At 39.3% G+C, this 21,019-nt stretch overlaps 4 protein-coding genes and 1 non-coding gene across 11 annotated transcripts; 3 read left to right on the top strand and 2 right to left on the bottom strand.

Moving 5' to 3' along the window:
* The first annotated feature begins 250 nt into the window (after window positions 1-250).
* On the top strand, window positions 251-5,167 carry LOC137720575 (protein NEDD1). The gene is made up of 10 exons (XM_068459660.2): window positions 251-776; window positions 977-1,089; window positions 1,213-1,473; window positions 1,578-1,682; window positions 2,086-2,151; window positions 2,317-2,538; window positions 2,873-3,409; window positions 3,792-4,352; window positions 4,557-4,733; window positions 4,810-5,167. The coding sequence occupies exons 1-10, from the start codon at window positions 617-619 to the stop codon at window positions 4,915-4,917; spliced, it is 2,310 nt and encodes a 769-aa protein (XP_068315761.2). The 5' UTR covers window positions 251-616; the 3' UTR covers window positions 4,918-5,167.
* Window positions 5,168-5,358: 191 nt separating this feature from the next.
* On the bottom strand, window positions 5,359-9,947 carry LOC137720576 (folylpolyglutamate synthase). 7 transcript variants are annotated; one of them, XM_088694585.1, is made up of 16 exons: window positions 9,747-9,947; window positions 9,526-9,668; window positions 9,338-9,403; window positions 8,958-9,067; window positions 8,765-8,825; window positions 8,543-8,626; window positions 8,372-8,428; window positions 8,228-8,288; window positions 7,890-7,936; window positions 7,703-7,780; window positions 7,097-7,255; window positions 6,751-7,014; window positions 6,588-6,666; window positions 6,172-6,324; window positions 5,871-6,010; window positions 5,359-5,796 (listed from the first exon to the last, which is right to left on the bottom strand). In XM_088694585.1, the coding sequence occupies exons 1-16, from the start codon at window positions 9,757-9,759 to the stop codon at window positions 5,737-5,739; spliced, it is 1,575 nt and encodes a 524-aa protein (XP_088550711.1). In that variant the 5' UTR covers window positions 9,760-9,947; the 3' UTR covers window positions 5,359-5,736. The 7 variants fall into 7 exon arrangements, with proteins under 7 accessions (XP_088550711.1, XP_068315768.2, XP_068315767.2 ...); XM_068459667.2 differs by having other exon boundaries at window positions 5,359-5,799; window positions 9,747-9,889; XM_068459666.2 differs by having other exon boundaries at window positions 5,871-6,031; window positions 9,747-9,889.
* A 562-nt stretch (window positions 9,948-10,509) lies between these two features.
* On the bottom strand, window positions 10,510-11,912 carry LOC137719689 (putative glycosyltransferase At5g03795). Its single transcript, XM_068458733.2, has one exon. It carries the CDS (start codon window positions 11,762-11,764, stop codon window positions 10,709-10,711), a length of 1,056 nt encoding a protein of 351 aa, XP_068314834.2. The 5' UTR covers window positions 11,765-11,912; the 3' UTR covers window positions 10,510-10,708.
* Window positions 11,913-15,231: 3,319 nt separating this feature from the next.
* Window positions 15,232-15,305, top strand: TRNAV-CAC (transfer RNA valine (anticodon CAC)). Its single transcript has one exon. It is a non-coding gene; the product is annotated as a tRNA-Val (tRNA).
* A 173-nt stretch (window positions 15,306-15,478) lies between these two features.
* LOC137720597 (uncharacterized) lies at window positions 15,479-19,167 on the top strand. Its single transcript, XM_068459688.2, has 6 exons — window positions 15,479-15,703; window positions 16,401-16,443; window positions 16,560-16,646; window positions 17,247-17,412; window positions 17,831-18,107; window positions 18,578-19,167. Exons 1-6 carry the CDS (start codon window positions 15,650-15,652, stop codon window positions 18,767-18,769), a joined length of 819 nt encoding a protein of 272 aa, XP_068315789.1. The 5' UTR covers window positions 15,479-15,649; the 3' UTR covers window positions 18,770-19,167.
* Window positions 19,168-21,019: the final 1,852 nt, after the last annotated feature.

Genomic DNA, 21,019 nt, shown 5'->3' on the forward strand with positions numbered 1-21,019 from the left:
GTATACAGGAAATACAATCCGGTACATGAAGTGTTTGAATACAAATGATTGAATACTTAAAAAAAAAATCATTTCAACCATTTTTAATTTCAACCATTTTTATTATGAACTTGGTGTACGGGGCAGCGCTTTAGAACTTACAGAATCAAACGGCTGTGGCCAGTTTTGTTTAAGATATGTTTATTTATTTTGAATGAATGAAGTCTGTAGTATATCGAATATAAAAAATAAGTATTGATTACTTTTTTTTAATTTTTTTCTATCAAACGATAAATTTTATTTAATTAAATTAGATATTAAATTAGTAAAAGGGCTCACTTATTTTACCTCTCTGCCAGATTTAAAATTTTCGCCCTCCTTTTTTCAATTTCTCAGTAGGGTTTTTCCCATTCGACAAAAACCCTTTTTTTTTTAAATTCAAACAAATAAATCAAAAATTTTTAAAAACCACCACTTCCTTTTCGTGATTTTATTTCACAATTTCTTCGACCTCATTTTCAAAAACAATCCGAGAAATACTTACAACTGAATTTTCCGGGGAATTGGAGCTTGGTAGATTCGAAGAAAGAAGGAAAGAAAACACAAATCGGAAAAGTTGGGAAGAAAGAGGGGGACAATGAGTACTGGGTTGGATCCGTCGATGACTTTGCTGGCAGCAAGCGGCGGTGACACCGTGAAGCTCTTCGATGTGTCGGACAAGTCCGCCGATCCCCTCGTTTTGAGCTACACTCCTTCTCCTGGTTCCCACGTCAACTCGCTCAAGTGGAATCACACCAGTCAGTCTCTCTCTCTCTCTCTCTCTCTTACTCTCCCCCCTCAATTGGATGATGGGTTTTGCTTTCTGCTGTCTGTGTTTGTAGGCTTTGAAAAAAAAATTTGATCTTTGTAAACGAGAAAATTTTGGTCAATTTTTGCTGCATTTTCTTAGCTGCCAAACAGTGGGGTTAGTTTATTCGATGTGGGTTGTGTTTTGCAGATATGGTGGTGGCTAGTGCTGGAGATGACAAGAAGATATCGTTGTGGAATAAGAATGGGAAGAGCATGGGCACCATTCCGCTGGCCGGAACCGAAAGCGGAGACGGCATTGAGGTAATTCAGTTACAATTATATAATTGAAGTAGATTTGGTGTGACAGTAATGTGAAAAAATAAATGCTTGAGAGAATGTGTTGGGTTGGTAGTTGATATTCTGCTGGTGGAACTATTTATGCAGGAGTCAATATTGGCTCTCAGCTTCGGTAACAAGGTTTCTAGATACATCTGTTCCGGTGGAACCGGTCAGGTTGTAAGAATATGGGATTTGCAGAGAAAGCGATGTATCAAATGGTTGAGGGGTCACTCTAGTACGATTACGGGTGCAATGTACAATTGCAAAGATGAGCACTTGGCTTCCATCAGTCTTAATGGGGACCTCATACTTCACAACCTTGCATCTGGTGCAAGGACTACTGAACTCAAGGACCCCAATCAACAGGTTGTCTTCTCGTTGAATCTTTCCGCTGAATATTACCGTGGTCTTTGCGGCTTTGAGTCCTTAGTTTCCAACCTAATTGGTTGTTTGCTGGTTTTTAAGACCAGGTACTAAGAGTGCTTGACTATTCCCGGATTAGCCGACACCTTCTTGTGACAGCAGGTGATGGCGGGTCTGTACATTTGTGGGACACAACCGCTCGTAGCCCAAAGGTTTGTAGTAGGTTTAATCAAATATTGATGCTGTGCTGGGTTGTCTTGGTCTTTTGTGTTTGCATTCCCGTTGGGAGATGGAAATTAAATTTTGTTCCCGGTCATGGAAAACAGGCATATTTGAAATAGAGATTAGTTACGTTTCCATTTTTTTTTTGACAACTTTCCAACTCCCCAAACCCAAAGAGAGCATTGATCTTTGATAGCAGTAATGGTCAAGTATTATCCCTTTGTTAACTTTCTTGTTTATCACTTCCGCTGTATTAAATCTAGGCATTGTTGTTAAGTTGAAAAATACTCACTTCCCCCATTGACTCTTGTTTCTCTTAGTTTATGTTTTACTTATAATTGAATTGGTTTGTTTCTTTCTTCTGATCTTCCCTTTTTCAAATCTTTTATGCAGGTTTCTTGGCTGAAGCAGCATTCTGCACCAACTGCTGGTATCAGTTTCTCTCCATCTAATGACAAGGTCTCATAAATACATATAACTTTACATTTTGTAGTCCATTATTTTTTATAAGACAAGAAGGCTATTTATCATGTGCTACTAAATTGTGAAGATTTTTCTTAGAGTCAATATGTAGAGAGGTATTAACTAGGCCTTCTGATGTTCAAAATATTTTCCTCTTAATAGATGTTTGCTACAGTCGGGCTTGATAAGAAGTTGTATACTTACGACACAGGGTCGAGACAACCTTCACATTGTATTTCCTATAAAGCACCTTTCTCTTCATTGGCATTTAGAGATGATGGTTGGGTATTGGCAGCTGGGACAAGCAGTGGTGATGTGGTGTTCTACGATGTCCGTGGTAAACCAGAGCCTTTCACTGGTATTCGTGCTTATAGTAGTTCAGAGGTCTCTCTCTCTCTCTCTCTCTGCACTGTTCCTTGAAACATTGAATTTTGGAAAAACTTGTGTTGTCTCTAGTATTTTTTATTTTCCTATCCTTTATAAATTCCAAATTATTTAACACTAGGTGTCGTTTTCATTAGCAAGGATCAAGGTACCTCATCATGAGTATTAAGGGTCGGGCTCAAACTTTCGAGCATCCCTGGTTAGGTAGATATATCACAAGGATGTTCTCATGGGGACACACAATAGGGTGTTTAGTTTTTAACAAGTAGTCTACATGTATGATTCAGTAGGGTGTTTCACTTTGTTTGTACTAATCGTTTATAGTATTCATCAGGCTGTTACAAGTCTATGCTGGCAAAGGTCAAAACCTGTCGTTGTAAATGAAAGCAATTGTACTGTTGAGACTGCTCTTTTAGGAAATGCTGTTGAAGATTCAATCCTTATGCCAGACCAACTTCCTTCTGTGACTTCATCAAGTCTTCCTCTATCTATGGCAGTATCTAGTTCTCGAAATTCAGGCCGTTCAAGTTTATCTGCAGAGACATCTTCAGTTACAGCGGCTGGCAGTGGACTAACATCAAGCATACTTTGTGTATCTACTGGAGAGGATACACCACAACGAGGCCGTTTATGGCCTGGTGGAACATTGCATAGATTGCATCCTCCTCGATCTACTTATAACTTCAAGGATGATATGGAGGTGTTCTCCCCTCTTGTGGACGTTCATCCAATCACACCTTCTCTTGACAAACTTTGGGATGATGACAAATCAAAGAAGGATAATTTGTCCGGTAGGAGATTCCCTTTTGCAGAAGATGGGGCCAGTGATCATCCAATATTTGATTGGAAACCCAGTTCAACATCTAAACAGGTCTCAGTTATCCATATCTTTAATTTTCTTGGATGAATGCTTAATGTGAAATGTTCCAATTTTTTTTTTTTTTTTGAACAAACGATATTATCTACACTAAGTATAACTATTTTAATCTTCTTTACAATTGTTTTTTCGACTAACAAGTTCAGTTCTTACCATTATGATTTCTGGACTAGCATGTCTTTATTGTTCTGTAAATGGTAAACCAAATGAAATGTTAGAAGATTAAACGTAACCATGTATGCTAGGCAGCTAGAGTGTAGTTACTCCTAATTAGTAAATTCATTTGCTATTTTTGGGGTGGGGGTGTTAAATTTCATGATGCCTTTGTTGCATATGCATTGTCCTGAATGATAATTTGCGTTATTCCTTGGTGCAGGATGACATAAAATCGTCATTTGCACTATTAGAATCAACTCCTGCACCGTCTTCCAAGAGCGAAGACCCATCCATCACCCCTCCAGAAGCTTGGGGTGGTGAGAGATTTTCTGATAAGTTCCGCCAGCCAATCGCTTTTACATCTCGCATTGGGATGTCGGCTCAGACATCAGGATCAACTTTATCTGGACTGCCAGATATGTCTTTAACAACAAAGTTTGCAAATTTGCGCACCAAAGATTTGTCTTCCATTCAGGAGACTTCATTAGGATTTCCAGAACACATTTCTTCAAGTGCCATGCCTATGTCCCCTGGTAACAAAGCCCTCCTGGGACAGGCTAACCTTGATTCACTAACATCTTTGACCTTGCCTAGGAGATTCTCAACTTATGCAGAGAGGATAAGCACTACATCTAACTTCAATGATCGAACGTCCCCAGCAGTGAGTTCGCCAAAAACAAAGAAAACAGGAGCCGAAAGCAGAGAAGAACTGTTGAATAGCTTCCTGTCAAAGTCAGATACATCAACTGCCACAGAATCAGGGATTCTTCCAGCAGTGAATGTATGGGTAACAGATTTATTGGATCTGTCATCGCCTTTGATTTTGCTCATATTACATGCTTTCACCTCTTGATTTTATGCTGTCATTCAAATTGGAAACCAGTGATGGAATTTGTTAGGAGAAGCCACCACCGATGTTTATCATGTTGCCCTTTACTGTTGTGCTAGAATATTATTGTTAACTCGATGATGATGATTGTGACAGGGTGGAAGTTCACATCTCCAAAATGCATCCCAACAAGATGCACAGCAGGGAAGTTCCTTTACATTTCAGATTTTTCAACGTACTCTAGAAGAAACTCTCGATTCTTTTCAGAAATCCATACACGAAGATATGAGGAACCTTCATATAGAAATTTTAAGGCAATTTCATATGCAAGAGGTACGCATCTGCTATGTTGTTGTTCCCTTTTCATTTTCATGTAGTTCCTAATGCATTTTCTGGAATCATTTCACAGACAGAAATGTCAAATGTGATGACTGCAATGCTGGAAAACCAAGCTGAGCTGATGAAAGAAGTTAAGTCTCTCCGGAAAGAAAACCAGCAGCTCCGGCAATTGCTCTGAGCATCGGTGACAATTGTTAATTGTTTCGATTATTTTTTGTGGATTTGGGATACGTCTGTTGTTTCAGTGTTGTAATTTGCTCTCCATCAGTGGTCGTTTGTTCTATAGGTAGACTAGAATTGCTTCTCTCGGCCGGTGGGGCGAGGTTTAAGGAACAGGTAGAAATGCAAGTGCTATAGGAAGTAGAGTTTGTGAGCATGTACAGAATGATCATTCCCTGCTAGAATGAAGGCTTTGATTCGGGTGAAAATTATAAGCATTGTGATGTTTCAGCTCCTACTGCTCCACTCCTACTGTTACACAATCGAGCTCGTCTTCAATTCTCTTGGACGTGCTTTCAGGGTAGAAGATCCCGACTCGCATAGAGTATTGATGCACTTCCAAACGAGCACTAAGTCAGCGAACTTATGAGAGATCTTCAAGGGATGTTAACTAAAATGATTTGATTTTCTGAAAAGCATGACTGAAATTGCAGATATTATTGTCTTTCATACAAACAAATCCGTCGACAAAGAATTGAAACGTCTCAACAAGGTCGTGTCGTTATAGCGATACAGGGGTGAGGAAAATAGCCCCACCCTCAAACAAAACGCCGGCATAAATTTTAAGCCGGTATCTTGTTTAAATTGTGGCCGCTAAGAAACACCGACGCGAAATATAACGTACAACATGTAGCAGAAGCACGTTGAGGCAGTCGGCACTTAACCACTTCGGAGTCCATGGGATATTAGAACCGTTCATGGCTTTTCCCACGCGAATACAGAAAATCTTGAAGTTCGACAGACTTGCAAATGGGAGGCTTCAGCTTTGTACTACGCCTCATTTCTTGATGAATCTCAACACATCGCCAACAAGATGTAATGAACCAGTTACAAGGACCTGCTATATAAACTTTGGTTCCATGAAAACGAAAAATAAAAAAGTACATTAATCTCCTAAAAAACCAGCATTACCTGAAAACGAACAGATTTACTTTGCCGGACACTGTCCCTGAGCCATTGTATAGCTGACGGGAGAGACGGAAAAACTGCACTATTTTCGCAACTTTTGACAGCGATTTCCTTATCATCTGTTAGTTCTTCACGAACAGTGCCTGCGCCATTGTCATCGCCTCCTATTAAAGTAAAAAAATACAAACACTTCCAACTGGGAAATACAGTGCACTCCTGAATTATATGGTATGTGTGTGTGTGTACAAATGTTGTTTGAAGACCAAGTTAACTTAATTGACATTTTATGTTATAAGCCACGTACCTTTGTTACACATCATTAAATTTTCCCACACTTTTTGAAGAGCGAACTGCCACGACAAATCCACCTGAGAATCAGTCGGAGGCAAGGAATGCGATCCGACCTTGTGATTCACTGATGTGTTTGGTACAAACAGAGCCTTCTTGAAGTAGACACCTAAAACCATATCTCATAAGTTCCCTCGAAAAATAGTTCAAGATAGTTGAAGGAAGTTGAGGTACCGCCATAAAACCAATTGGCAATAGGGGAGTGGCCTAATTCCTTGTAAACCCGTCTAAACTTTCCAATCACGGATCCTCACAAAATTCATTGCAGATCAAAATATAAAGAACGAATCTGAACCTATAAATTCCCCTTAGATCTTCAAAACTTACTAGACAAAAATTCAGGGTATTACATCAAGTGATGCTTATGCTCACCGTGACTAGCACATGTTTTCATCAGGTTCGGAAGAAGCAACTGAGGATCCCTCACTGACATACAATTAAACAGCAATATCTGCAAGTTTTTATCAACATATTTTTCTTGGTAACAGTAAGAGGAAAATGAATATCTCCAAGGCTTGTAAAATAAAGCGTCTACCTGTTCTGAATTCTTCCTGACTGTTTCAATAGGGTGCCTCTGTACCCAATCATGTGATGATCTAGAAGTACCGGGTGGCTGAACAGAATGAGAAAACCATCTTGCGCATATTTCCATGCTTTCTGGGCTATGTGCACCGTCCAAATAAAACACGAGATCTTCAGGGCTTTCGCTGTTAATAAAGCGATCAGGGACTATTTGAGCCCGTCCTTGTAAACTGACTTTAGCAGTTAGTCCTTTTATGTATTGCTCCGGCAGAGAAGTCTGTTCCATTTGGATATGCATATAGATCCATCAACATAGATATCAAGAACAAAGCGGAGAACTGATTGCTCATAGAACTTACACTATGTTCAGGGTATTCAAGGTGACCGGTCCTCTGGAGCCATGTAGAGGACAGTGCAATAGCAAGACCAGCATTAACATACTGGTGCTCGCCTTCAAGCCCAAGTTTTAAGCCATTCAGCATATTAGGATCCAACGGTCGTACGAGTTGAAGGGGTACCTGGAACCAGCATAATCTCTCAGTTCATTGAAGACGTATTCTGTGAGTTAACTATTTAGCTCATGTTCCTTCCAACATAGTACTTATGACTCAACAACTTTGTAGTCCTTAAAGAACCTAAATTCAGAATCCTACGGCTTCCGATAAAACAAACGTATCCTAGGATTGCAGAAGAATGCAAGTTGAGACTTAAGCAGCAAAGGGTGCCAGTGAAGGTTTAAGAGCAAGTCAGTACTTAAAGGGGTTCTTAAAACAACAATGTGCACAGAACGTATCTCAAAACTTTGATATAATTATCTGTTCGTTAGGAGTTCATCTACTTATTAGATGACCGCTTGTATATTACAATTTTTCTAGAAGAGACATCAAACTTCTTACATTCTGTATCATGCATTTTCAATTCTGGGGGAAACAAAAATCAGTGAAGGGTAATGTCATGCAACCTACATCCAACCGAGAAGCCTTCTCTTCCAGTACACGCATTGCTTCATCAGGTTGAGGCACAGTCAAGGCAGGAACCCTAGACTGAATTGAAAGCAAAAGCAATGAGCACAGTAACAAAAGTGAGTGTAAGTTCTGTGAGACATATTACCAGTCATCATATGCATATGAAAAGTGTAATTTTAACAAAAACCTTGAAGATTCCAGCCTTCTCCCCCGCAATTGCTCCCAGAGTATTTCCTATTTATAGCATTCAACAAAGAAAACAGAATCAATTATGCGTATTAGACATCTGTGGACATGTATTAATCTTTGTATATTGTGTTGCTAGACAATCTGGACCACACATTCAAGCAATAATCCACTTGATCAATGGCCCAAAATGACAGTTCGACACCAGAACATGCCAGCTAGTAATTGTATCGCATTGCAAATACAGAAAACATTTGCATATGTTCTTTGTATTTATATTTTCAATTAAAATGTTTCAATTACTCACATGTAAATACATAGGTTTGAGAAAACACTAACCAAGAATCTCCATGTGGTCATATCCGAGGGAAGATATACCACAGACAACAGGTGCCTGAACCTGAAACGTTAATGCATCCGTACTCGGTTATTGTCAAAGTAAGCGAATTAATGAATTTCGTACTCAAATACCATTTCACATACCACATTTGTTGCATCAAACCTACCGCCTAACCCAACCTCCAAGATAGCGACGTCTACCTGCATAGAAGATTAAATTAAAAGCAACATTTCTGATTCACATCATCGATATCAGTAACATTTCTGGAGAGGAAGGATGTTACATGGAAGCAACTAAGAAGATATGCTCCAAACCTGTTCTTCTGCAAATATTTTGAAGGCAAGCAAGGCAAGGAAGCGAAAGTAGGTAGGCATTGGTATATCGTCAGTAGCTTTTTCCTGCATTTGAAATACAAAGTTTTACATTGATCAATACATCGCAGAACGAAAAAGTGCTAATTCACAATTACAAACACAGGCATCGAAATATTAGAAAGACGCCCAGCAAAGATAAAAGGAAAACCAAGCACGGATTACCTCAAGTCTCTCGAAACACCACCAGAAATATGCTAAAAATTTCTCTTCATTGATGTCCACACTGTAGCAATCAACCAAAACAAGAAATTTAATTTTTTGAAGGCAAAACACATTGCATAAAAACTTACAAAACTTACTTGGTAACATGGCAGTTATATGAAAATAACTAGGCCTACGCTTACCCTAAACTCACCCATCCAACCGAAATCTTTCTCGAACATCAATGAGATGAGGAGACGTGAAAAGTCCAGTGCGAAAACCGCAATGGCGTAATATCGACTCTGTGAAGGTGCAGGTGGATCCCTTTCCAATCCCCCAAAACAAGAAAACAGCAATCAGTCCCACATCATACATACACAAGTAACTAAAGCCAGTGTATATATACAGTGTTACACTGCTAAAAAAAAGCTTGTATCTTCACCCTAAACCACATATTATACAATAAAGGGTAGCGATTTTTAACGCTTCTCTTGAACCATCTGCGCTCTAAACTGAATATACTACAATTTTTTCCGCACTCGCAAGTCACAAGAGAAGTGTGAAAATTACTAAACTCCAAAATTGTGTATATACCTTGCCTTTGGTGCCAGCAACGTGAATAATCTTCAGCTTTGCAATTGGCTCCTCCAACTCCAGAATCTGCATGTTTTATTACATAAACGCCATTAATTACTCGAATTTGCAAACACATGAGCTCAAATACAACGTTGCTTAACCAGTGAATAAAGCTCAGTATTTTTCAGAAGCGAAAGAAAATTTACTTTGAGATAATCGAAGAGGAGGTCGAAGCGGTCGCCCTTGTTGCTCTTGTCGGCACGACTTCGTTTGGTGATCAAGGAGGATAGAGCGGCCAATGCCTTCTCGTAGGGAGTTGCCGGAGGCGGCGCCGAGGAGCCATTGCCGCCTGCATGCAAAATAACGAATGAATAGATAGGACGAGGAGGAGGAGGAGGAAGAGGGGGTCGTATAATTTCGTATTTACCTGCTTCCACCATGGCGAGCGGAGTGGTTGGTTTAGATCTGAATCGAAGGGAGAGTAATATGTATAGAAGGTGAGTATTTAAGCGCTAAAAGATTAAGGGATTGGAGTTGAAAGGTTGAAAATATAAGGAACAAAGACATGGTGACGTGATGGATTAGCAAACGAACAAACCAAACAATTTTCTGCTGGGCGCAAATACCCTCTGCCAAGCCTGTCATAGTTAGTTAAAGACCTAACCGCCCGAGTCAATAGTTAGTTAAAGACCTAACCGCCCGTGACTCGGGCTAGGGACTCCGCTCCTGGGAACTTGGACACCCATGCTGGAGGCCACGCCAAACCTCCTAAGCTAGTTTCGTATCACTTAGTACTACGATCTAGTTATATTTTTCTTTAGTTGTAAAACTAGGAGCAAGAAGTTTCAGGTTCGATTCTCGCCAAAGACGAATTGAACTAAATTATTGCTAATTCATTGTGAGACTTAGCCCATCCCCGGCCTCTTTAGTGTAAATAAGATCATTTGTTAAAAAATAATCAAATCATCCGAGTTTTTTTGGGTGAAATTGTCCGAGTTAAAAAAAAAAAAACAAAAGAAAATATGATTGTGGTGATAAAATAAAGTTTGAGGTTCGATTCTCGTCAAAGGTGAATTGAACTACATTATTGCTGGTCAAGTGTAAGGTTTAGCCTTGGTCCATGTTTTATCATTTTAGTGTAGATAATATCGTTTCTTAAAAATAAAATAAAAAAATCAAATCGTCCGAGCTAAAAAAAACAAAAGAAAATATGATTATGATGAAAAAATAAATCGATCCAAATAATATAATATCTTGATTTAGGCCGCAATTTTAGCGTAACAACCGATGCAGACCCCAAATTCCATTTGTATAAAATCCATGGCAAATCCAAATACAATATTAACCCAATTACCAGCTTTAGGCCCAAGGTAAGACCGTACAACCATATCAAACGACAAACGGTGATTCTCTTCTGACGTATCTGACGGTGTGCCGTCTCAGCCACAGCTGATACATCAACGTATAAAACAAATCGAACGGCTCCGGTGTCTCGTTCCACATAAAGTGCCGACTTGCAGCCACACCTAATTGTCTCATCTTTTCGTGCCGCTTCCAACACGCGCGACGCAACACGCGCTTCAGGTCCCTCACTACCCCGCCACGACGTCCCACGAACAACGCGATCTCCTGCCACCTCAGCACGCCCGAGAACGGCAGGTCGTGGATCGGACGGTCGGTAATCACCACCGGCACGCACCCGAAACGCAGCGCCTCCCCGATCCCCGACACGTCGCCTCCTCCGTACTCGAACAGACAGAATTTGCTCCCACCGAGTCTGTCCGCGAAAGTATTCAGATCCGACGGCTTGGATTCGATCAGAAAATCGGGGTCGGTGCTCAGTTCCTTGACTAACGTTGACTCTTTGACCCAATCGAACTTGGCGTAGCCCAAGAAACTCGCGGTGTTGCTCGTCGGCGCGGGAGTGCTCGGGACCGGCGGAAGCGAAATGTCCTTGTGAGGGATGAACTTCCCGGCCGGCGTCGGGAAGCACGAGATCTGGACCGAGTTTTTCTTCAACTCGACGAGATTACGGTCCGATTCGAACCCGATGCCGGTGCATGAGAGGTAGAAATGGTCGGCGCCGAGGGTGCGGTTCCAGTAAGGAAGCTCGGTGCGGAGCGATCTGATGAGGCGCGAGACGGAGCGCGGGCGGAGGTCCGAGGGGAAGGGGACGAAGAAGAGATGGGCTTTTTCGGGGTTTTCGGTGGGGAAGTGGCTGTCCTGGAGGCGCGTGTAGAAGAGCGATTGGGATGGGGAGATAAAGGGGGAGGTGCTGTTTGAGTTATAGATGAAGATTTTGAAGGAATTGAACATGTTTTGGTAATTTGGGTGAATTGTGTTGGGTGAGAGGTAGGGGGGAGTGAGGGGTTGGGAATGGGCGGCGAGGACGGTGGAGAGAGAGAAGTGGAGGAGGAGGAGCCGGAATATGGAGGCGGTGGACATTTTGAAACGGCCAAATGGGGGCCCTTAGACTGTGAAACTTCACTCTCTCACACTGGTAATGCGTGAGGTTGAAGACGAAGAGGAGAAGATTTCAATTGTTAAAGGGCCACGAAACGGTTTAAACTGTAAAGTGGTTGCAAGGTTGCTTCCCACCAGGAAGCAAGGCGTGGTCCATTTGTTTAATACCGAAAAGGATCCTCTTCGCATCTTCTTGGTGGGGATACGAGAGATCAATTAATCGTATTCGTTGATCGTACATTTTGTGATTATAAATTATTTAAAATTTAAAATTAAATATAAATAGTACGTAATGAAAATTAATCGCACGATGTACGATAAACGGACATGATTGATTGATCTTCCGAATACCCACAAAAAGGATCATTTTCCAATTAATACAATGCTGAGATAATCATTGTGCTAATATAAAACTAGATTAGCGATTTTATAAGAATGTACTTTTTAGTGTTAATTGTTAATTGAGAGAACTAAATTTGTAGGTTAAATTTTATAAATTAAATGAGATAGAGGTTAATGATTGAATTATCATTCCAATGTTAATTAAAATGCTTATTTTTTAACCTAAACTTTTATCTCTAATGTGGACCACTCACAACATCAACTTTTACGCATGGCATGTTTTCGCTCATGCATAAACAATTCTTATTTGGTGGCGTTGTAGTTTGTGGAGTCATTAGATCTGTTAATAAATAAAAATTGCTAGTATTATATAAGAATGTAAGCATGTAACTTAAATAAAAGAGGGTTTTTATTTTATTTTTTTTAATAAACGATATTAATTATACTAAAATGACATATTAGTGGACTAAACCTCATAACTAATTTGTGAATATAAATGCTCCAAATCAATGTCATTATTTCATACTTGTTTCGTTAACTACTCTTTTAGTATAGCGACATTGCATAAGCATGGGAGCAATGAGTCCAATCAAGGGTAAATTATATTTTACCCCTTTAAGTTTGCGTGCAATTGCAACCTTATACATCTTTAAAACATTTCAATCTCATACACAGACTTGTATTTTATTACAATTTTATACATTCGTTAGTCAAACCGTTAATCTAACTAATGAATATATGAAATTGCAACAAAATATAAGTTTGTGTATGTGATTGAAATAGATGTTGTATGATGTTTCAATTGCATCCAAACTTGAAGGAATAAAATGTAATTTATCTAATTAAAAAACACCACGTAATAACCACCATAAAATCATGATGTGAAATCCCAACGAGACCATAAATATCTTTAAATAATATAATTTCATACTGAATTAATATAAAGAAAAATTAAGGGCCCTTCCATTATTTTTTCTTCTTCTTCCATAGGACCACAACTGCTCAGCATTGGTGAAAAATTAAGGGCCAATTATATTTTGTACCTAATTTGAGATTGTTTTTAAAATAGACCATCAGGTTTAATCTTCTCACATTACGCTTTGAGATTTTGAAATTGTATCAATTCGTACATTTTGTCTATTAGAACATCGAATCCTCCATAAGGATCTCATGCTTACTATGTCAAAGCGGTACAACTATACAAATATGGCTTATATATTAGTTCATATAAGGATCTCATGCTCATTATGTCATAACGATGGATTAAACAATCAATCTAAATCCAAAGCATAATTGATATATTTTCAATAGTTTATAGTGCAAAAAGAGAAAATTACAACTTCCATCAAACATGAAGGGAATGATATATACTTAACTCTAAAACTAATTAACAAGAGCGTAGATAACTAAAGGCTCGTTAGGTATCCTACTAAAAATTTTCATCATTTCTAAAATTATTCTCAAGAATTATTTCTTAAAAGCATGTCTCGAGAATAATTTTTCGAATGACTCAAAAACTTGTTTGATATGAAATGATTTTAAACCTTGACAACTACAAAATTGAAATTAAAAACAATCATAGACACGCATGTCGATCTCAAATTGCAATAGACTGGGATGCAAAACCTAGACCTATAAGCTTCATGGTCTCTTGGTCAGGTAAGTGACCTCCATTCGCGGCTCCCTTCCCCACCTTCTCTACGCCGGCGTTAACACCTTCCACGCCAGAAAAACCCTTCCCCTTCCATTGATCTCCCCAATTCCTCTAAGCTCTAATCCACATTTAGCCAATCAGATTCTTTACTTCACCACCATATCTAACAGAGCCCAGCACCTCACTCCTATCACATCGACTCGGGACGGCACAACAACGTAGTAGCGCTAGCGCCGGAGTTGAACCCCCACTCACGGCGAAGAGAGAGACGAGAGGTTGAGCGAGAAAGGCATAGTGGGAATCAAACTACTGAGTTTGTTTTGAAAACTGCGTTCTCCAGAGTTTAAAAACCTTTAAAACCTGACTTTTTGTGTTTCTAAGCTAATGAGGTATATATTGACCCAAAAACAAAGCTAATGAGCCATAGGCAATTTTTCTTTTGTTATTTTTGAGATCAGTTTTTTAAATCAGCAATCAATCAAGAATTATTTTTCATTTTTTGGACATTGGGCTGCGAGTTTTATTACCAACACATATTTATAAAAGAGAGACCCACATACAAAACAAATACAACAACAAAGTATGGACCTCCAAAGTACCACAAAACCAAGCCCAACAAAAAAATAGAAAAAAACCCTAAGAGCCTCCATCCTCTACTATTGCATCCTCTGCCGTTGCTGCCATCAGGACCACCACCAAACTCGAAACGGTGGCCTGAAATCAATCCAAATCGAGCCCTGAAAAGGAATAAAAAGAAGACTTCAACAACCTCCAAAGAGCTCATCGAAGATCGGCACCACGAATTTAAGGAAGCTTGTAGGAAACAACCCACGAACGACAAAGGCAAGAAGGCCAAGTTGAGGAAAGAAGGTGGTGACAACACCCGAGCATCAATAAAATCCAAAGCTCTACACTTCCTCCTAAACGAGAATCGCGACGATTCGCGTTCACAGTGGTGATTAGTGGAACCTGATCTAGAGTGTGAGATCAATGGAGGAGTGAGCCAAGTGGAAAGGGTAGGGTGTGGAGCGTTGGAAATAAAGGAGGTGGATGTAAACGTATGTGAAGGAGGGGGAGTTGGTGAAGTGAAACCAAAGGCACCAAAGAAAAGTGGCGATGGTTGAACCAACAAAAAAGTAAAGGAAAACAAGCATGAACAAAATGAAAGAAAAGAAATACAAAAAGAGCAAGGGGCTACCACCAAACCTAGCCATAGCTAGGATCGGTGGCAACGAGGAGAAGAATAGAGATGGAAACCCTCACCAAGGAGGGAAGAACTCTCACAAAAGGAGAGAAGCTCTCTCGCTTTTTAACAAGAATTATTAGTTTGTGATTCAAAAATCTTTTTCTAGTATAAAAAGTTGAATCCAAATAAGGTACCAAAAGGGCCCAAGATTTTGATGCATGACTTCCATGACTACATATAAGTTATTTTGATGATTAAAAGGCAGATGTCTGGGTGGTGTAGTCGGTTATCACGCTAGTCTCACACACTAGAGGTCCCCGGTTCGAACCCGGGCTCAGACACTTTTATATAAATTTATTTTATAATAATTTTTTCAATTCCTCGTATATGGGCCTAAACTTGGCCCAATCAAACACAAGCCCATCCGCAAAGCAGCTCACGTGGTATCGATGATCCAGTCACGTGCAACAGGTGGAAAGCAAAGCAAACGCGCGCAGAGAAACGCGTTAATACCGGCCAGTCGTCTTGTACTCTGTGTTCCTTCCAAATTACGAAAAGCAACGTCTTTTCTGGGACTCGCCTGTCCGACTCAGTTTCAGCTCCCGACTCGAATCCCTCGAACTCGGAATCTCAAGCCCAGCGACTCTCTGAGCCTCAAAACGCGGCGTTTTGGTTTCCGTCTCAAATGGACGAGTCCTACGCTGGCCTCCCCACCAGCCACTTGCTCGGCTCCGTCCCTGTAAGTTCTCTGATCGATTTTACTTTTGATTTTTGTGTAATTTTTTTCCCCAATTATCGAATCGTCGAATCGGACTTGTAGGGTTGTACATGGCTGATTGGGTGTATCTAGATTCGTTTTGCATGAGTGTAATTTGTAAGCCAAGTGATCTTGGAGCCCGTTTGTTTCCTGAGAAAATGAGAAGTGAAGGAAAAGAAAATTTTGGAGGTCCGGATAATCAGTGGTTTCGACATTTTTTCGATTAAATTTTTGCCCCTTTTCTGAGCTGCCAATGGTTCTAATTTGAGGAATTTGAGGAATTTCTTACAATTAGTTATGATTTCTTGATGCATTTCCATTTATAAATATAACTAATTTCCAATTTAAGCAACCATTCTCTAACTAGTAGTTTTTTTTAATTATAATTATCATGAATTATTTTAGGAAATTAGGACATGATCCCATAAAGCTAGTTTCTTACATTTGTGAAAGAAGCTGAAATTTGTTTGGTAAGCTTTTTTCTGTGGAACTATTTCTGTGCGGAATCCCTCGAAGCGATTCAGGATCATGTCCTTTTGAACTAGGTTATTTAACTATCCACTTTCTACAAACTTGCTAGATATGTGCTCTAAGTAGTAGTTGTTTTCCCTCGAAATGTTGAATAAATCACATATCTTTGCATTACCTTATTTTTTTTTTTGCCTTTTGGGTTTGATAGGCTGTTACTGAAGATAAAGAAAAGGGTACCACAAGTTATGAAGGTATTATACTTGCTCGCCGTGTTTTAAATTATTTTCTATTTTCTTCTTCAAAGTAAAGGTTCACCAGAATCATTATTTATTTCCTACTTTAAAGAATTTTCTTTTAACCCGTGCAGCACCTGAAGCGAATTTGCAAATCTTCCCCCCAAATAATAATCGAGGAGAGAAAGGGGGCGGTTATCAAACTGTTGGAAGTACAAGTGGTATGGCATTCAAATGGCAATTTACATTCAAGTGCTTTATATGTAGATTTAGTTTTTAAGAAAACAGCAAAACTTAGTCAACCAATCATCCTCATTTATTTTCTGGTGAATTTCGTATTTTGGTTGATTTTTAGGGACGCTAGAACAAATGTGTAACATACTAGAATAGACTAGAGTGTCAATTTGAGTGCTATAAAAGCATGAAACCTAATTAATTTTCAGCGGAACAAAATCTGGAGTTATTTTCTATTTCATAAACTGCACCCCGTTTGTGGGGAGTGCGGGAGGATTTGAACCTCCTTCCACCCCTAGTTGAGTTTTTCATTGCAGATTGATGTTAATGTTTGTGTCTTTGTGACACTGCACATGATTTTTTATGTACATGATCAAAGTTATTATGCTTTCTTATGACTGATTGAAACAGTTCTGGCATGTTATTTTCCCCAAGATATGTTCTTCTCTTTCTATGTTTATTTAATCTGCCTTTTTTGTTTCTCTTGACTCTGTAAATTCTCTTTATAGATTTCATTTGCAAATTGCAATGCTGGCTACTTTATTTACTTTGTATCTAATTATCTCTTCTTCTGTCTATCCACGCAGAAACATTTGAGCAACAACCAGCCAACAACTGGAGGGGAGTATTTAATATCGCATCATACACACAATATTTCAATGTGGATACAGACGTCGTCTTAAACAGAATGCTTAGTTCTCTATATCCCCATAATGGAGATTTTTTCAGCAAAATTGATGCCAACCCTGATCTGTGAGTTTCTGGTCTGTACTTCCAATATTTCTTTATCTTTTGTTTCTTGTACATGTTTTTTCACTTCTATATTAAAAAAGAAAGAACCATGAGCCTCAGTTTCTTTGAAGAGTTTGATATTCTCATGTAGGCTTTTGAATGGAGTTTGCTGTCACTCTTATGCTTTATTCAGTTTTAAAATCTGGTAACATTATGTCAGACTGTGTCTTGTACAAATTGAGAAATACATACACAACGTCCTCTTCTGTAACATCGCAAGCTTGGATTTTGAGTTTTAAGTTTGCATTGTCTCATCAGAAAAAGTTATGTAATCACATGAAGGAATCTCAAGGCAATATGTTTTTGTATTGGTACAGAAATGAGTGAACGTGAACATCTAACATTTCGCTTTCTTCGTGTGAGTTTCTGTAATGTGTAGATATGGGCTAGTCTGGATTTCCACTACGTTAGTGTTTGTGCTTGCTGCACTTGGAAACTGTGCCACCTACCTCATGGACAAGCGCACTGATAGCAGTACTGCTTGGGATTTTAATGTCAGTTATATGAATATGGCAGCCTTTTCAGTCTACGGTTATGCAATTTTGGTGCCATTGGCATTCTATTTCTTGATACAGTATATGGGCACCTCAAATGCCAGCCTAGTTCGGTTTTGGTGTATGTGGGGATACTCTCTCTTCATTTTCGTTGCAGCCTCTGTAAGTACCTGCCTCCCCTGCCTTTTGTTAGTTTTTGTGTATTGCTTTTTCCCCTCCTTTTTTGACTCTCCGTTGGAATATTGATAATCATTGAAGGGCCAAAAGCAGAAATAAGTAATCTTCCTTGGGATGAGTTGCAAATGCTCTCTCGATAATATTCAAATATTTGTGCTGAACTGGACTAGTCCAAAGTTCTTTTAAGCTCAAATTGATCTGTAGGCTAAAACGTTTCAACTTCCTGGTTCTTGGGGATATTGAGCGCTGATTAATTGACATTTTGGGAAATGATGTTCGGCAGGGGAATTTCTTCCTGCCAGGCACGTGTATTCATTTTCAAGCAGAACACTGTGTTTTAGCTGGAACGTTATTAGCTAATATCATACAATTTATTATTCTGTCATCTGATACTAATTAATATCATACAATCTATTATTCTGTCATCTGATACTATTTCACTGGAACATTTTCAGTTTCTGTTGCTTATCCCAGTTGAGGCTCTTCGGTGGATCATTATACTTCTCGTTGGCGGGTACTCTGCTTGCTTTGTTGCCTTTAATCTCAGGTCCAATATGGAGGGGAATGAACTTTCAGTTGTGGTGATCGCTGCATTTCTCTTGCAACTGGGTCTGGCAATCTTCTTTAAGGTCTACTTCTTTCCATAAGCGTTACTAAGTGCGGTCAGTCTCCGAATTATGAACCTCAACCAACTGTGTTTACTTGATTTGGGGTATTTATTTTTGACGTTGGCCGGAGTAGTACTTCTCTAGAGTTGGGATTTTCCTCTGTGTTCATATTCCGCTAATTACTCACTTGGTTGTATTGGAGTCGAATGAAGAGTGAGTGCCGCTGCGCCGATTAAATTCTTTGGAAGAGAGAAACTTTGGCCCTGATGAGTAGGACTAAGCTTGTATTATCTGCTTTTGTATTGGCTTAAGTAAGATCATAAATCGGTGTTTGTGTTTCACGTTTTTTCCTTGATCTTATAATTTTCCCCTTCAAACCTGAGTTTGTAAATAAATGTCTTCGGAGAGGTTATTATGGTATTTACACTTTAACTTGATATCTTATCCGTTCTTTAGAGCAGTTCCACCGGGAGGTGGTTAGGCCGGCGGGAGGTGGTTAAGCCGGCACTCAGCCAAAAAACAAGACTGGCACTTAGCCAATCCACTCCAGCCCGTTCCATTGCCTGGCACCCAGCCCAAGCTGGTCTCCAGGCCAGTCTAAAATTGGCAGACCTTGAGACCGGTCGATCTGACGTCAGCGTGGCATCGAACGGCATATGATGTCAGGCTTTTGTTTTTTTTTTTCTTGCGCCAGAGAGGGCGTTGTTGTGGAGGTGAGAAGGACGGGAGGACGAAGCGACGGCATCGGAGGTGTGGAGATGCAGGAGGATGAAGCGACGGCGTTGAAGGACAGAAGGTGTAGAGGAGCTTCTTGTTGAGGTTGGCTTGGGATTTGAAGGACAGGAGGGCAACGGCGTCAGAGGAGGTTCGGAGGCGGCGGTGGGAATGGATTATCTGTGCTGGGTGGATGGCGTGCAGGAATGGAGGGGAAGGGAAATGTGGAAGATGGGAAAATAATAATATTTTTTTTTATAAAGTCAGAAAATAAAAATAAAAATATTATTTTTTATTATTTTATAATAATAAAAATAATATTTTAATAAATTAACTAGGCTATTTTTTTTAGGGGTGGAGATGCTTTAGCCTATTACTATTCACTATAGTATATTACTATTCACTTGAGTGGATAAATGCACTGGGTGCTGGTGCAAAGTCTTAGGGGTGGAACTGCTCTTAGAAAATGACCCTGATTTATTATTGGGAAATTGGTTGAAATGATTAATTTACAAATCTTAATTACTGAAATGATGACATATTGATTAAATATAGACGAGATATTGAATTACTTATCATGATATATCGATTGAAAAGTAATCATTTCAGCAATAAGATTTGTAACTTTATCATTTCAGCCAATTTTTCGTTGTTTTTATTTGGCTCCTCACAAAGTAAGCCCCGCCGTTCTCCAAATTTTTGGACGTATTGAATGAATTGAAAAATATCAATAATAAAAAAAAAATAACAAGGATGCGTGGAAGGTAAAAATCGGTCTATGAATAGTACTATCTTACTTAGTAACACTGTAAAATGATTTACACACTTGTTTTTCTCCTTTAACACTTCCCTTTTGTTTACATCTATTGATTCTCTTTTGATTTATTAAATTCAATGATGATAGAAAAAGAACGGAGTGCATTTGAAAGAAATGAAATACGGAAATCACTTTCTTTAAGTACTTATCTTTCTTTCGAGAAAACCGGACGAATATACGTCACACATACACAAACACATCCACATTGCCACTCCGCCAGACGATCATGAACCCACAATACAGTTCGTTAAATGGTTGGTAAACTTTGCTGTCCTTGAATCTTTGAGACGTGCCACCATCTAACGCATGACCTTTACGGCTAATTACACGACACATAAACAAAAGTCATGAGGACTGAGCAACCTTTGGTGAATCGAAGCAGACAGGTTCGCAACAGATGCAGCTCCAACTGCTGTTTGCCTTTCCCTGTCGTCTCTGCACTGCAAAGATATTAAACCCCTTTTAAAACTGTTACATGTTTGTTTGGATTTGAGAGAGGATCCTTTTTGTGAGGATCTCGGAGATCCTTCAATTACATCCGTTTATCGTGTCTCATGCGGTTAATTTTCGTCAAATATTGTTTATATTCAATTTTAAATAAAAAAATTACAATAATTTATAACTGCACAATATACGATGAACGGATGTAATTTAAAGATATTGGTTTGATTGGTACACAGTTACTCACACATGGTTGGTGTCAGTTTCGTTGAGATCACGAACTCGGTATTTGTTCTGATTTTGGTGGAGACAACTTT

Source organism: Pyrus communis, chromosome 1 (assembly GCF_041283825.1).
Source record: "Pyrus communis isolate YQ-2024b chromosome 1, ASM4128382v1, whole genome shotgun sequence".
In the NCBI taxonomy this organism is placed as follows: domain Eukaryota; kingdom Viridiplantae; phylum Streptophyta; class Magnoliopsida; order Rosales; family Rosaceae; genus Pyrus; species Pyrus communis.